At 34.1% G+C, this 18107-nt stretch overlaps 1 protein-coding gene across 1 annotated transcript in view; it reads left to right on the plus strand.

Moving 5' to 3' along the window:
- The window catches only part of LOC128869179 (sodium- and chloride-dependent GABA transporter 1-like), a 198671-nt gene extending 180564 nt beyond the window's left edge, over positions 1 to 18107 (plus strand). The window contains exon 5 of the mRNA XM_054111690.1: positions 17659 to 18107. Coding sequence (XP_053967665.1) covers positions 17659 to 17672 — 14 coding nt within the window. The 3' untranslated portion in view covers positions 17673 to 18107. The remainder of the gene's footprint in view (positions 1 to 17658) is intronic.

The raw sequence follows: 18107 nt of genomic DNA on the forward strand, positions 1-18107 counted from the left end.
TGCTCATTAGTGTTACCTTGCTCTTTAGTGTTACCTTGCTCTTTAGAGTTACCTTGCTCATTAGTGTTACCTTGCTCTTTAGTGTTACCTTGCTTATTAGTGTTACCTTGCTCATTAGTGTTACCTTGCTCATATGTAGTTACCTTGCTCATTGCATTGAATGAACTGCAAATTCTTTCACCATTCGAAAGCTACATCCTCCACGAGTAACATGGATTATATTTTATTTTGGAAATAGGGCTCGAGATATAGGTCAAAACGTGGACCCGGGTAACCTTCGGATGTGTATGTACAATATGGGTATCAAATGGAAGCTGTTGATGATTTCTATAGTATAGAGTATTTTTCATACCGTTCCGTGACTAGGGTCTCGAGATATAGGCCAAAACGTGGACCCGGGTAATCCTAGAATGTGTTTGTACAATATGGATATCAAATGGGAGCTGTTGGTGAATGCTTTAGTACAGAGTATTTTTCATGCCGCTCCGTGACTGGGGTCTCGAGATATAGGTCAAAACGTGGACCCGGGTAATCTTTGGCTGTGTATGTACAATATGGGTATCAAATGAAAGCTGTTGATAAGTGCTTTAATACGGGGTAATTTTCATACCTATTGATGACTAGGGTCTGGAAATATATGCCAAAACGTGGACCCGCCGTGTCTTTGCACCGAATTAAACCAAACTTACACACATTGTTAAGGAGGTATTAAAGATGGTTTCCGTATAGTTTGGATACCTATTGGTAGACAGGGTCTCGAGATATAGGTCAAAACGTGGACCCGGGTAACCTTCGGATGTGTATGTACAATATGGGTATCAAGTGGAAGCTGTTGGTGAATGCTTTAGTTCAGAGTATTTCCATCCGCTCCGTGACTAGGGTCTCGAGATAGAGACCAAAACGTGGACCCTAGAATGTGTTTGTACAATATGGATATCAAATGGGAGCTGTTGGTGAATGCTTTAGTACAGAGTATTTTTCATGCCGCTCCGTGACTGGGGTCTCGAGATATAGGTCAAAACGTGGACCCGGGTAATCTTTGGCTGTGTATGTACAATATGGGTATCAAATGAAAGCTGTTGATAAGTGCTTTAATACGGGGTAATTTGTTATGTTATGTTATGTTATGTTATGTTATGTTATTTTATGTTATTTTATGTTATGTTATGTTATGTTATGTTATGTTATGTTATGTTATGTTATGTTATGTTATGTTATGTTATGTTATGTTATGTTATGTTATGTTATGTTATGTTATGTTATGTTATGTTATGTTATGTTATGTTATGTTATGTTATGTTATGTTATGTTATGTTATGTTATGTTATGTTATGTTATGTTATGCTATGTTATGTTATGTTATGTTATGTTATGTTGTGTTGTGTTGTGTTGTGTTGTGTTGTGTTGTGTTGTGTTGTGTTGTGTTGTGTTGTGTTGTGTTGTGTTGTGTTGTGTTGTGTTGTGTTGTGTTGTGTTGTGTTGTGTTGTGTTGTGTTGTGTTGTGTTGTGTTGTGTTGTGTTGTGTTGTGTTGTGTTGTGTTGTGTTGTGTTGTGTTGTGTTGTGTTGTGTTGTGTTGTGTTGTGTTGTGTTGTGTTGTGTTGTGTTGTGTTGTGTTGTGTTGTGTTGTGTTGTGTTGTGTTGTGTTGTGTTGTGTTGTGTTGTGTTGTGTTGTGTTGTGTTGTGTTGTGTTGTGTTGTGTTGTGTTGTGTTGTGTTGTGTTGTGTTGTGTTGTGTTGTGTTGTGTTGTGTTGTGTTGTGTTGTGTTGTGTTGTGTTGTGTTGTGTTGTGTTGTGTTGTGTTGTGTTGTGTTGTGTTGTGTTGTGTTGTGTTGTGTTGTGTTGTGTTGTGTTGTGTTGTGTTGTGTTGTGTTGTGTTGTGTTGTGTTGTGTTGTGTTGTGTTGTGTTGTGTTGTGTTGTGTTGTGTTGTGTTGTGTTGTGTTGTGTTGTGTTGTGTTGTGTTGTGTTGTGTTGTGTTGTGTTGTGTTGTGTTGTGTTGTGTTGTGTTGTGTTGTGTTGTGTTGTGTTGTGTTGTGTTGTGTTGTGTTGTGTTGTGTTATGTTATATTATGTTATGTTAATGTTAACTCATTCTCTATATCCATACAAAATATCTATCAAACAAATAAAATTAAAATTTTCTTTTGAAAAATGCAACCATTCAATCAGTATTTTCTTATGACGTTATCACGTTAAACTATCGTCAGTAAACCGACTTTACAGACAACCTCTTTTTTTTATAACGCGTATGTGTTCTAATTACCAGTATGACTATTTGCGGTACTGAAGTGAGGAACTGTTATTTTCTCGGCAGAATAATCGAATTTTTAAATTCGTTATCCATAATTAATTTTTCCGGTTTACCTAACCATGCAATCCGTTCCAGTAACTTTATATTGATTGTGATCATATTCCTATCTGATAGTTTATGAACAGAAGCTAACTTGGTAAATATGTCAATAGTTGTCAAGAAACATGTACGGGAACAATAAAATATGACTGTGTGTACTGCGAGTATTTCATCGGGACTACTAGGAGTTTCGGTATAATTAAACAGTTTCCGCAGAGGTTTTCGTGCGAATTTATTCTCGTTACATACGTCACACTTGTTAATAAATCTATTGACTACCTTTTTCAAATTTGGATAAAAAAAATTTATTTTTTTTTGCTCGCAATTCTCCGATATACCTCTATGGTTATCTTCTGTGTGGACTTTCTCTGTTACCTCCAACATGTTTTCTTCCCTCCTGACGTCTAATAGTATATGTCTGCACTTGGTAAACTTTATGTTGCCATAATTCGAAAATAAACTTATCAACTCTTGTTGAATATTATTATACAAGTTATCAGGTAATTCTGAATGAATTACTCCTGCTTCCCTTTTTATGTACCTTCTACATAAGTCTGATAAATAAGTGCTATTATGTATAGTGGAGCGCCCGGGGGTTTTGACCTCGGATCTCATAGGGACTGAATGAATTGCCATGTAACCAACAGGATTTTCTTTTGTATGCTCTAAATTGTAACTTCTACCAATTTTATGTTGTGCAATTAATTTTTTCATTGTTCTGACAAAAAAATATGAAAAATGTTTTTAGTTCTACGTTAAATTTTACTTAAATTTATTTAAAGGCTCGAAGAGACCTTAAGCAGGTAGTCCAACTTGAAGAGGGGAACGGCAGCTGCGGCGTGCTATGAATTTGTTCTGGCTAGTTCAATTATAAGTGACACGTGTTGAGTGAATGTTTTTAATACGTAATAGGGAAGGCTGCACAAATTTATCTGCAGGATATGAAGGAATTACAGTATAAAATGGATCCAGCAGAGTTCGAAAAATATACAACAGGATATTTCACATCTAGGCGATCAGATTTTTTTTTCTGGTATTGCAAGTGATCAGACTATTGAGCAGACTTTAATGAAAGGAATGAGCGTCGAAGGGGGTCCTTTTAACCGAGGTGCCACTGAAAGTGTAGTTTATAAATGGATCAGAGGAGTTATTTATAGTAAAGATATTATTGAAAGCATAGACAATTTTTGTGACATATCTTTCAATAAAAGTCATCAACACAGTGATTCTACAGATGCTAGAATAGAAAGGGATGGTATCGATGTAAAAAGATTGGTAGACTTTTTCAAAGAACACAGTCCTTTTCCTGATACAGATGCAATTATGTCAATTGCCACTGGAATTACCGGTGATAAAAGTATAAATTGTTACAATGCTTTTGAAGAAGGCTTAAAAGTTATGAAGAAAATCAAAGGGAGAAATGTACGCGAATTGAAGTTATTAAGGAGAGATAAAATAAATTCTCTATTGGCTAAAAATAATAAAATAAAAATGCATGACAATGTTATTCCCGTTGATCCATTGTTGCTGTTTCAACGTGTTTATGTGTTGAAAAAAACAGATGATGAACTAAAAACTTATATGAATTATAAACTGGCACCATATCCACTTGCTCTGTTTGAAGATGGCCAACTGCGAAAGACAAAAAAATCAACTTTCTACGAATTATTCCCAGAAATTCAGATTAATTTGAAAAGCTTAGAAAATGTTCATTATGTTATTGATGGAGGCATGTTGTTATATCGTTGCAAATGGCAATTAAATGAAACATTCAAAATGATATGCGAACGTTACGTAAGATATTTGAGGAATAATTATAATAACGCGTACGTGGTATTTGATGGATATAAGAAGGACGGTATTAAATCTGCTGAAAGGAATCGTCGCGCACTAAAAAATATAAGTACAGATATTGAATTTGATGAAAATATGCCGTTAAAAATCGCTCAAGATAAATTTCTAACGAATAAAAAAAATAAATCTCGCCTAATCGAAATGTTAAGAATAAAATTAGCTGATAACAATATTTTTACATGCCAAGCGGAAAGCGATGCAGATAAATTAATTGTTGATACAGCAATTAGTTTAGAATCTCAAAATATTGTTGTAATTTCTGAAGACATTGACGTCTTGGTTGTGTTAACGGCATTGGCGCCTACTGATCGTGAAATATATTTTTTAAAACCATCCCGAGGCAAAGTTAACCAACAAATATTTTCATCGAAAAGTTTAGAAAAATCTCTACCAGCATGTAAAGAACATGTTCTATTTTTACATGCTTTCACGGGCTGTGATACTACTTCTGCGTTTTACAATAAAGGAAAAATTAAGTTTATCAAAAATTTTGAGAAGCGGAATGATCTACATGACTCAGCAGCAGTATTTAAAAATGTACATAAAGATGCAAATAATATATTTCATGCTGGTATTACATGTATTTTGGAACTGTATGGTGCTTCGGCAAAAATGACAGATTTGAATACATTCAAGTTCAATTCCTTCATCAAAGCAACTGCCAAAGACACAAGTGTTCTTTTATCTTCGTTACCTCCCACATCTGATGCAGCATTTGAACACTTAAAACGGGTTTACCTACAAATTCAGATGTGATTAGGGAATGATTTAATCATCGAAAATTAGGGATGGAACTATTCCAATAATACCTATCATCCAATATTTACGAATCAATTACCTGCTCCGTAAAATTTATTAAAAATGTTATTTTGCAATTGCAAAAAAGTATGTGGAGCTGCATGCGGATGCCGAAAAAGTGGATTATACTACAGTGCAACGACGACAGCTGTCTAAATGTAGCACCTATGATTAACATCAGTGAAATTGAAGATGATATTTGAAAAAATGTTAATTTTTCAATAGACAAATTTTTTTGTTAATTAATTTTTTTCTTTTAAATAGTCATAATTTTTTTGTTTTTAATAATTAATTCGATTTTACTTTTATGCTAATATATAATAACAGAAAACAATTTTTTATTTATTTTTGTATGCTATTTATTTAAATAAGCAAATAATATAGTTTACATAATATTTCTTTTTTAACATTTAATTATCCATAATCTATTTATTTTTTCAGTTGCTTCCACCTCTGTTAAAAAAAAATAAATTCTACAACGATATTTGCATTATAGCACATAAGTTATTGCAATCATACATTTTTGCTATTTAAAAATCAAATGCACAACACATTTTCGCAAAGATAATTTAATTTCATCCAGTCCCTAAGACATCCTAGGTTTTAATGTTTTTAACGCTCCAGACACTCCACTAGTACATCTGTTTCTGTTTATAAATTATTCTATATTTGTTATACAAAACTTCGCTTTCTGTGGTTTTGGCTTTCACCGTTTCCAAGGAGTTTTCAAACAGATGTCTAATTTTTCGCTCTCTTTAATTTTTTGTCGACTTAAAAAATCAGCTAAATTATATTCCTTACCTTGTATATATGTAATCAACTTCGAACACATATGCGCCGAGCAAGGTTTTCCACCTTAGAATGCGGATCTTTCATAGAATATAGTCATTTTAGTGGCTTGTGATCCGTTTGAACAAGAAATGAAGTCCGAACAAATACGGTTTAAAATGGCTTGCAATTTTGGCTAAGAACCGCGCCTATCGTAACATTGCTTGCATCCGTTGTCACAACATATTTTTCCGTCTGGGGATGCTAAAAGTGGGGGAGAGGTCATTATGAGTTTCAATTTATCAAAAGACGCAATATACTCCAAATCGTTAACATTGATTTTTTCATTTTTCTTTAAATATTTTGTTATAAAAGGGGCTACCGTTGTGTAATTTTTGATAAATTTACGATAATAGCCAATCAAGCCTAAAAAGGACTGAACCTCTTTACCAGTTTGTGGCAATTTCACTCTTTGTATTCCTGCTGTTTTTTCAGGATTCTGCTTAATGCCATCTGGGGGAACTATATGACCTAAAAATTCAGTATACCTTGACAAAAAAATGCATTTTTCATATTGTTTTCGGACAGACGCTTGAATATTTTCATTAAACTCTCAAAGTGCTTCTTATGCACGCAGAATGTCAATCGTGGCGTTTGCTGTGTGGCACGTAGCGCCGTCCTGCTGGAACCACATGTCGTCTAGGTCCATATGGTTCAATATGGGCCATAAGAAATTGGAAGGGCCACCACGTTTACCGAAAAATGGGTGCAATGCGCGCAACGTTTGCGTTAATGAACACTCATTTTGATAATAAAGTTTTATCATTTGGGCGTGCTGTTCAATCGTGTAACTTTCCATGATGATTTGGCATAAACAACTGAATAATAAACAAAAGATTTGACAGATGTCGCCAAATCAAAATGGCTGCCATAGGGCGCCAAAATCGACCCGCGCCAATTGAAAAACGTTTGCGTTAATGAACACTGATTTTGATAATAAAGTTTTATCATTTGAACGTGCTGTTCAATCGTGTAACTTGCCATGATGATTTGGCATAAACAACTGAATAATAAACAAAAGATTTAACAGATGTCACCAAAACAAAATGGTTGCCACAGGGTGCCAAAATCGACCCGCGCCAATTGAAAAACCCTTTATATCATCCATATATCTTATGCAGATTTTATTAATGTAGTCTCGTAAAATTGTGTTCGTCATACGTTGGTATGTAGCCGGCGCATTTTTGAGGCCAAATGGCATAAGCGTAAATTCATAATGTCCATTTGGACCAGAAAAAGCTATTTTCTCTATGTCGGTCTCCGACATTAAAATCTGGTGGAATCCTTTTGCCAAGTCAATCTTGGAAAAATATTGTGCGCGATCTGATTTTTCAAAAAGTGACTCTACGTTTGGCATAGGAAGCCAATCGTCTACTGTTAGGATGTTTTGTTTTCGGTAATCTATAAACAGGCGCCATTTCTTCTTACCATCACTGATTGACTTTTTCTCAACGATCCGCAATGGCGAATTATACGGAGATTTACTTGGTCTAATAATTCCATTTTTTAATATGGATTCCCACTGACTATTTATTTCCTCTTCCAACGCGAAAAGATATCTATAATTTTTAACATATATGGGTGTATGAGGTTTTGTTATTATTTGGTGTTTAACCGTTTTTAAAGCTGGTAAAAATTGACCTTCCTAAAAAAATATACTTTTATGTATTTTTAAAAACGTCCTTAAAAACTTTTCTTCCTCAATATTCAAATCATCATCAATATATATGTCTATATTCAAACCACTTTTATCTAATGAGATAGTATCAGGATATGTATTGTATTTGTTTGAAAACAATATGCGTAAAACTCGTTGTCACTAGGCTTACTATTTACGAAAGATATTTTTTGGTTATTAATGTTTATTACTTTTTCCGAAAAATCAGTAGTTACTTTAAGAGGAGCAAGAACATTCAAGCCCAGTATACATTGAAAAAGCTTATCACTAAACTTCAGCAATTTGATGGACATTGTTTTTACTCTTCTTTCAAATTCTTTAGGGACCCGGGCAATTACTTCTACTAATATTATATCCGATGCGACAAGCATTCTTATTAATAAAGGTTTTTATACAATAATTTCCTGGTTTTACGAAAATGTTTAAAAGTCTCAAAAGACGATATGTCAAGAGGGATATTTGTCTATTTTATAAAATCAAAAGCTGAGGTGTTCATCAAATTTGTCGCATTTTGTACTATGGTTGAGCGACAAACAGGTAATCGTATTAAGGCGGTAAGAAGCGACAACGGCGGTGAATATATAAATAAACAGTTAAATGATTTTTTCGAGAGTTGAGGCATTATACGTCAATTGTCAGTTCCCTACACTCCGCAGCAAAACGGGGTAGCGGAAAGGGCCAACCGCACGTTGGTTAAAATGTCCAGAAGTTTGCTGGTGCATTCGGGTATGCCCGATTCGTTCGCAGAAGCGGTAGCGACGGCAGCGTATTTGCGCAATCGTGCGCCGACCGGAGCGCTCAGCAATGAAACACCTTATGAGGCGTGGTATGGCAAGAAACCATCAGTGCAGCACTTAAAAGTATTTGGTTCTGTGGCGGTGGCGTTGGACAAAACGCATCATAAGAAATTCCAACAAAAAGGCAAGCAGTATGTAATGGTTGGATATTCTCTGGTGTCAAAGGCATATAGGCTATATGATGCAGAAATGCGGCAAGTAGTCGAAAAGCGGGATGTGTTATTTGATGAATCCAATAGCGTTGGAATGTGTAATGATGAGCAAATTACATTTGATCTGGTAGATACGAATTCAATTCAAGTTAGCACTGATACAGCTGGCCGTGTAGATGACGATATCATTAATTGCGATGGCGATGGTAATGCAAGCGACGAGTATGTAAGTGCTGAAGAAGATGTTGAACGCATTGGACGTGGTAGGCCTAAGCTTTTGCGAAATGGCCAAAGAGGGCGGCCACGAAAAATATTTAATGTTTTAAGTGCTATGAGTACAAAAGATGTGTATGTGCCTCAAACATACGAAGACGCAATTGATAGCAATGAAGCAGATTTATGGAAAACAGCTATGAAACACGAGTTTGACTCTTTAGTCACAAACAATACGTGGTCTGTGGTCGATTTACCGAAAGATCAATCAGTAATTGGCTGCAAGTGGGTATATACATTGAAGCGCAATGAACACGGCGAAATAGAGCGGTACAAGGCACGCTTGGTGGCCAAGGGTTGTTCACAGAAATATGGCGCTAACTATTTAGACACTTTTTCGCCAGTGTGTCGATTCGAAACTATACGGCTGATACTGGCATTAGCAGCAGAGTTAAAATTACATTTACATCAAATGGATGTATGCACAGCATATTTAAACAGCGAACTTAAAGAAGTACTGTACATGAAACAGCCACAAGGTTTCACTGAAAATGATAAACCCACAAAAGTTTTAAGGTTGAACAAGGCCATATACGGATTGAAGCAGTCTGGAAGAGCTTGGAATTTTAAGCTAGACGAAGCGCTAAAAGGTCTAGGTTTTACTCAGTGTGCGAGTGAACCTAGTTTGTATAAACAGGATGTAGAAGGTAACCTATTTTTAATCCTTGTTTATGTTGATGATCTACTTTTAGCATGCCAGTCAAAGAGCGTCATGACTAAGGTTAAAGAACAAATATGTAAGACATTTGAGTGTATTGAGTCCTCTGCGTTTATTTCTGGGCATGCAAATCGATCGCGAAGGTGAACTAGGCGATATTACCCTTGGGCAATCACAATATATTAAAGAAATGTTGACACAACATGGTATTGAGGCATGTAGACCAGCATCAACACCATTGGATGCAGGTTTTCAGGTGGCATGCAATAACGAACATTGCGAGAAAGTTGATCAGATCTCTTATCAATCTACGATTGGTGCCTTGATGTGGTTAGCGATATCAACAAGACCTGACATATTTCATTCGGTAGTAAAGCTAGCACAACGAAACAAGGGCCCACACCACGAACATTCGGCAGGAATTAAGCATATATTAAGGTACCTCGCATCGACCATAAACACAAAGCTTCGATATAAGGCATGTGGTCAAGCATTAGGTTACGCCGATGCAGATTGGTTCGGTAACAGAATTGACAGACGTTCATACACGGGCTATGTATTCTTCTTGGCAGGAAGGGCAATTTCGTGGAAGTCAGAAAAACAAAATTGTGTAGCGTTAAGCAGCACAGAGGCTGAATACATGGCAATATCATCGGCAACAAAAGAAGCATTACATCTAAGGCGAGTTATAATTGAAATTGGGTGTGGTGATGGTCGAACTCCAACGATATTGTACGGAGACAATATAACTGCACAAAATTTGGCAAAGAACCCTGTGCATCATGCAAGGACGAAGTACATAGATATAAGATATCATTTTGTCAGAGGGATTGTTCAAAAGGGTGACATAAAGTTAGAGTATGTATCAACAGATAGTATGATAGCCGATATTTTAACAAAAAATTTGTCAAAAAAGAAACTTAAAGATTTAATGAAATTGTTAAGTTCAGAATAATGACATTCGCATTGAGAAGGGCTGTTGAAATATGATACTTTGAATATCAACCCTACAAATGTAACAATGGGTATGTCAGTTAATCACATCTCTGGTAAATATGTAATTACTATTTTGATTATTCGAAATTAAACGTTGAGTATCACACATCGTGTTTTTTATTCGTGTGCGGAAAACTCAATTTAATTTATCAATTTTTGCTTATTTTTGTATAATTTGCAGATTACTTGGTGGTTTTGTTTTTGATTTTTGTGTTTTTCTTGATTTTAGTGGGTTTATTTTTTATTTTTATTCGCAATTTCACTAAATGGTTTCTTATTGTTCAAAACCTTAAATTGTCTTATTAGTAATATTAGTTTCAGCAACAAGTTTTACATTTCACCTTCACTATTCATTAAGCAACATATTTTTTGTTTTGCTCTTTTATCTATAGTATTATTTTAAAACATGGCGCTTATTCTGACTAAACTACAATATGTACAGATATGAAATATATATCAAAAGAAAGGTTTTGATGAGCATATTTCCGGAAAATTATAAAAATTAAATTTGGTTAATTTGTTCATGAAATATTTGCGTGTAAAGTTATCAAAATTTTCATATTGATAACAGCGATGTCTATGCAAAGCGGGATGACACACAAATATACGCATGTATATGAGTACGTTTGCTTTGTTTAGCTCTCTTTCTAATGAGCACAGCATTGTATACATTTGGATTCTCAATAATTGTTTTGTTTTGTTCTCTTTACTAATAAATATGTATTCATGAACATAGTCCCAACGGGTGCTGCGAATTTTTTTCAAAATTTTGTTGTGATGGCAATAATTGGTATGAATTGACAATTGACTTGAAATTTGTCAATTCACTTAAAACAACGGTAACAGTGCAAATTAGAAAGAGTTTTGGAAAGACGCAAAATAGAATTGATTTTAAGAAAAAAGTACATCCATATTTAATTTTAAAATATGCCTAGAGGACGACCAAGAAGAGTTCGTAGAAGAGTTCCTACTTTAAGTGGAGGAATAGAGCAGGTAAGTAAGTGATAAATGTTTAAAACGTAACATATTGGATATGATTGGTAGAAGCATCCACTTTTGTTTTCGTTCATATATGGTACAATTGAACTACAATATATAAACGTATGTATGTATTTAAAAATTTTGTGTGCGTTTGATCCTTTTAGCAAAACTCAAAATTTTAAATAGTTTTAAAAAATGAGGAGAGAGAGACAAATTAGTTATTTATGTGATACTATTTCAAAGGTAAACTGTATTTGGGCAAATCTCAGAAAACATTTATAGTAATAGACGATGCCCAACGCCATTTAAAAGAACACTATTACCCATCAAATCAACGAACTTTTTGACACAGATATACATTTTTAAGTGTTTTTTTTTTCTTTGTATTGTATTCTATGTGTGTACATGCATATTTTTTTGTATGCTGCCATTATCAAATCATATATGAATATGAACTTTGAAAATTTTTTTTACCATTCTTCTTAAAATTTTTTAAAACGTAAAGATCTGTGGAAAAAAATTTTTACTTTTGCAAATCCAAGAAATTTTACGAATGGCAAAAAAAAAATTGTATAATTGTGTTGGTGAATGGCACACGACTTATCATAAAACAAATGCATCCGAATGGTTTGCACGCGGAAGTGTTATGCGGAGAGGCTCAGGGAAGGCGATTTCTATTGCCTCGTATAAATTTGCAGCCGAGCGAAACCACACTTCCTTTTAGGTTGAAGCGCCGCCAATTTCCCACTACAATAGCCTTCGCCATAAAATAAATAAGGCCCAGGGGCAAACATTATCAAAGGTGGGCCTTCATTTAAAGAAGGATTGCTTTGCTCACGGCCAACTTTAAGTTGCGTTAAGCCGGGTTAGATCCTGGAAAAATATACGAGTTCAAATGGGCAATAACGAAAACTTGACGTTGAATGTAGTTTATAATGAAGTAATTTAAAAACAAAAATTACTGATTTAACTGAAAAAAATTTTAAAAATGTTATATACATAAGTTCTTACATATTACATATGAATAAAAATATACAGTTTTCTAATCATCATAACGTTTAATATATAAAAGTGTCACATATGCTGTTTACTTTCCGTGGGAAAAAAGCCCACCCGATTTTCGGGGGTTACATACTAGTTGTTTTCACGTGATAACGTCTTATAATTCGATTTAACAGGCTGCACGCACGAAAAAATGTGTCGTTACCTTGCTCATTAGTGTTACCTTGCTCATTAGTGTTACCTTGCTCATTTGTCGTTACCTTGCTCATTTGTCGTTACCTTGCTCATTGCCGTTACCTTGCTCATTTGTCGTTACCTTGAATGAACTGCAAGCGAAAGCGCGGAACGAACGACAAAGCAAACAAAGCAAACGAACGGCAACGTTCGACATCTTGCTCTCTCCTATTTAAGTGAGCGTATATATGTATGTATATGCGCAAATGTACATATATAAATTCACGTATTTGTATTTGCATATGCCTTCTTATTGATTATTATTAATTTGATTTACTTGAAGAATTTAAAATAAAACCAAGTTTGTTAATAATATATTACCTGTGTCTTAATGTTATTATTATTAATTTTTTTATTATATATGAAGGAAAAAATGTATGGTAATAGTTACCACATACCTTATAAGATATGTTGTATACTAATATATGTATATAAACATGCATATACATATACAATTTCGCGCAATTTTCAAAAAGAATAAATCTATATGTAAAGATGCATACAAATCATATGGACATATCAAATATACGAATCTATTCCGTACGCAAGCAAATGTAAGCTAATGTGCTTGAACTGCAAGCGAGAGCGCGGAACGAACGACAAAGAGCACAATCGGTCCCCGCGTTCGGCAACGTTCGACATCTGGCTCTGTCCTACTTGAGTGAGCATATATATGTATGTATATGTGCATTTGTATATAAATTCACATACTTGTATTTGCAAATGCTTTCTTCCTGTGTGCATGGTAACGAACCAATTCTCTGTTGAGAATAAACGATGATAGGAAAAATAGGAAATGAAAGGGAATGTTTCAAGTGTAATGTGTCTTGAGAAAGTCAAATCGATGATGATGCCTCTAAGTGTTGTTGACTTATTAACGTCTGATGCACAATCGAAATTGAAGATATCTTTCATGAATTTGATAAATGTTTCGTCATTTTTCACGTTTGTGTAAATGTACAATAACTTGACCTATTCCATTGCAATTCCATTTACCTCCTCCTCTATATCCATACAAAATATCTATCAAACAAATAAAATTAAAATTTTGTTTTGAAAATTGCAACCATTCCATCAATATTTTCTTATGACGTTGTCACGTTAAACTATCGTCAGTAAACCGACTTTACAGACAACCTCTTTTTTTAATTAGAATTAGTTTTAATCAGAGTACTATTAATAGTGTTTGTTGTTTTGATAAAATTGTTTCAATTTTTTTTTCGCAATTTTCTTAACCTTCCTACGGTCTTCAAATTAACTGACGCGGACGGACTTCGGGTCAAATTTGACCCAATACTATATTTTCAAGGTTTATACTTGATTTTTGATTATTTTTACTATTAAGTTTTTTTCCATTAAATTGGTATCTTAAATAAAAATGAAAATCCAAATATATTTATTCCATTATCATATTTTTTTATTAATATATTTCTTAAATTTTTTATTTTATTTTTATGTGAATAATACAAACTTTAACAAAAACGTTTATTCAATAACAAAAAGATATTCATGAATAACGAAAACTTTAAATAAAAAGTGTATTTAATAATGAAAGAAAAAAGAAATAAATTATTTCAGACAGTTTGTACACAAAGTAATAGTTTTAGAATGTTGTTTACATATATATTTATTACAAATGTCGCAAACTAATCCTGTCTTGTTATCAGTTTTTGGGCATAGTTGACATCGACTTCTTTTAGTTATTTTCTTTTCCGACGTGTTTCCAAATTGACCTGATGATGATGGTTGTGCATCCAGTTGAGAATCCTTTCGTATTTTTTTGGCAATTTCAAGTGAAAAATGTGCTCGTGGTAAAGTGTGTCGCTTTGCATACCAAGGTTTTCCAAGTAAAAACAGCGGTTAATAAGACAGCCCTCTTTCCAGGTGTGGTTGGCGGATTTGAATAAAACTAAAGCGTTATAAGCTGAAATGTCGATTATGTTACTAAACACTACTTGAGGCCACCGTTTTGTCATTCGTTTGCAAGTGTAACCGCTTACAGCTTTGTCCAATGTGTCTACACCACCTTTACATTTATTGTAGTCCAGTATTATTTCTGGCTCTTTATCCCGACGATTACTACTTTTTTCCGATAGGGAGGGCGAACGACGCAATATTTTTTTATTTTTCGCTTGTCATTTGTAAACTTCATTAGTATACATTTCATCATGGAACGCTACACACTTGAGCAACGATTGCAAATCGTGCAAATTTTTTATGAAAATAATCGTTCTGTTGCTGCTACTTTAAGAGCATTACGGCCATTTTACGGTCCATTTAACAAGCCGTCCCGTTTTGGGGTTATGTGAAGTCATTGGGCTACAGTAACAAGCCGGCGACGATTTGTGAGCTCAGAGCCAATATTGAACGCGAAATTGCTGCAATTTCGGCCGATTTATGCAAAAGAGTGGTCGAAAATTAAGTTCAACGATTGGACTTCGTAAAACGTGCACGCGGTGGTCATGCAAAAGAAATCGAATTTCATACTTAAATGTATATGTTCAAACTCGATAATAAAAAAAAAATTAGTTAAAAAAGTCAAACCGTTTGTGTTTTATTCAAAAAAGTTCAAAAGTTGAAGCGCTCTTACTGAAAACCCCTATAGAATCACAGCTCTATTCTTCTTAGATACGTACGAAACGAGAGTTGTTTGTTCGGTAAAAGCGAAGATTGATGAATTTGGTGGTCTTCTTTTTATGTTCTCTAAGTCTGGTGGTAGTTCGGGCTTGTTTTTGCGTATTGTTCCTACTATCGTAATACGTTTCTCCAATAATTTTTGTGCCAATTGATAAGACGTGAAAAAATTGTCTGTTGTGAGGTGTTGTCCTTTTAGCCCTTCAATCAAATCATGAAATGAATTACAAAGTACCCAAAATTTGATTCCATACTTTGCAGGCTTTGCTGGCATGTACTGGCGGAATGGACATCTTCCTCAGAAAGCTACTAATTGTTCATCGATGGTCACGTTTTCCGTTGGATTGTAAAGCTTAGGTAATATCTCAACCCATTGATTCCACAAATCACGTATAGGAGCAAATTTATCCAACGATCTTCGTTCACTTCGAGTTTCCCTGTTGTCGAACCTAATCACTCTCGATATTTTTTTGAAAGTCTTCAAAGGCATAGTTGCAGTGAATATTGGTCTTCCGGTTTCAGGGTTCCAAAGACTTTCACAGCTTTCGATATTTGATCGAAAAACTCCAGCTAATATTGGCAATCCAATAAATACAAATAGTTCGATGTTTTCAATATCCAGCCATTCTTCACCGTATATTCGTTTTCCCTCAATGTTTGTGTAGATCAATATCGTACGTGTCAAAGGAGGTGGAAAAAATAGTTCAAATCTAGAAATTTCTTTTTCGGTAATTCGTGAGCACGAGCAACGCGGTAGTCCAGGAATCAAGCTGATAATATTTTCTCTTGAAGCTCTCCCGGCACTTGTTACAAGAGGGGTTTTTGAAAAGTTTATTTGACCATTTTTTGACGACGTATTTCAGAAGGCACAAGAGAATTTTCGTCATCACTAAAATCACTGTCGGAAGAATCTGCAACCTCAACATGAATTTCGAATTCAGAACATGATTCCTCATCATCCGAAAACGCGGCCAAAGAGAATTCACTTTCACTATCACTCATCGTTACGAAATAAATAGTCGAATAACCAAACAAAGCACGTGCTTTTAAATTTATGTTTACTGTGAACTCAATAAAAGCAGATTAAATAATACAATGCAACCGCTGAGCCGAAAATTTGCAATTAGCAAATAAATTTAACTCAAATAACGTCTGATTTATACGTTGGGTCAAATTTGACCCGAGGGTCGTAGATGTATAAAAATTTCTACGCGACAGAGCCTAAATTACTTTTTTTTAATTTTACGCTTATTATATAAAATATAATAAATTAGAAAAAGTCACGAAACATCAAGTCCTGAAAAAATTTGGTTCTTGAAAAAACTTTTGAACTCAATAATAGTCGTTTTTCGATATATATTATATAAGTTTAACATAACATTTAAGATATAAAAAGTGCCCTCAACATTTTCCGCTGTTAACACATTTAATACATTTGTGACTTTATGTTATTCGGCAAAAATATTTACGAACCCTCGTTTATTAGCAGCGCAGCACAATGACATTTAACATTTAGTTTCCCAGCGCATCTGTTACGTTTACGTTTTATGTCACTTACTTTGCAACATTGAGGGCAAGCAACAGTGACTATACTCAAATTTGTTACTCAGGTTTAAAACTTCTCTCAATTTACGAAGTTATTCGCAAATTTCTAACAGTTGCCTATGATTTTTCTATTTGATGTCGTATTCACGTTTCTAAGCAATTTTTGTTTTTCTGTTTCTTAGTTTTATTACTTGTTATATTATACACACAGATTGAAAACTTAGAATCATGCGAGTTGAAGCCAGAATTTACTTTTTAAGCAATTTTTTGTTTTTGTATTTTTTCGGTTTTTTTAAACTTAAAATTTTTTGTGCCTATTTTAACCACACAGTTATTACGGTCAGGGTAACAGATTTTTAATCAAATGCCCATTTTAAGCAATTTTTTGTTTTTGTATCAAAAATTTTAATTTGCTTTTTCGTCACTGGTGCACCGCTTTTAAACAACATTTTTGCCTCATTTTGGAGTACAAATTTAAAATTTTTTGGTAACATTTTCTGGTTTTTTCTTTAATTTCAGTCGATATTTTTTTGAAACTTTAATTTAACGCAGTTTGGGATACAATTTTGCGCTATATAGCCAATTTCGGTTCACAAAAGAAAATTTTTATTTAATTTTTAATCAATTTTAGTTGGTATACGTTTATGTACATATATGTATATATATTTTTTTTTTGCAAAACTTTTCCTCCTTTCTTTTAAATTGGTTTTTGATGTAAAATTTGTCACATGAAATTTCGTTTTTGGGTTTTTAAATAAAATTTTCCGTTCACACTGTTCACCTCGTCTCACAAAAATGATCTTTGTTACAATATATGTAATTCTTATATTATACGTTTACAAAATTTGGTTTTAGTTAACACAGATTAACATTTACAACAGGATTTTGCGGCTAGCCGAACCGATACCATACAAAAAAGGGAGTGTGTGTCTAATTGTCACTGAAGAACGCCTAAGCCTTCGATGGGCAAAATTGAGTGACATTGCATTAAAGCATTGTACTAAAATACATATACAGTAGATTCTGTTTTTATGCGGTTTTTTTATGCGGTTTTGAAATAATGCGGTTTTTAAAAAAATTAAAAAATGCATGTCGACCTATCGGGAATTGTACATATAAACAAGATTCTAAACCAGTTAAGCAAAAACTCATTAAAGATTACATCAAAAATGCTAACCCTACAAGTATGGAACCGCCTGCTTCACCATCCAGATCAGACGTGTACATTTCCTCAAGTGAAGGATGTGATTTTACGCCAAATCCGAAACGAATGCGCTACATGCGGGTATTGTCTGATTCTATTTTTGACGATGTAAATTTATTTTTCGAC

The sequence above is a fragment of the Anastrepha ludens genome, chromosome X, assembly GCF_028408465.1.
Source record: "Anastrepha ludens isolate Willacy chromosome X, idAnaLude1.1, whole genome shotgun sequence".
In the NCBI taxonomy this organism is placed as follows: Eukaryota; Metazoa; Arthropoda; class Insecta; order Diptera; family Tephritidae; genus Anastrepha; species Anastrepha ludens.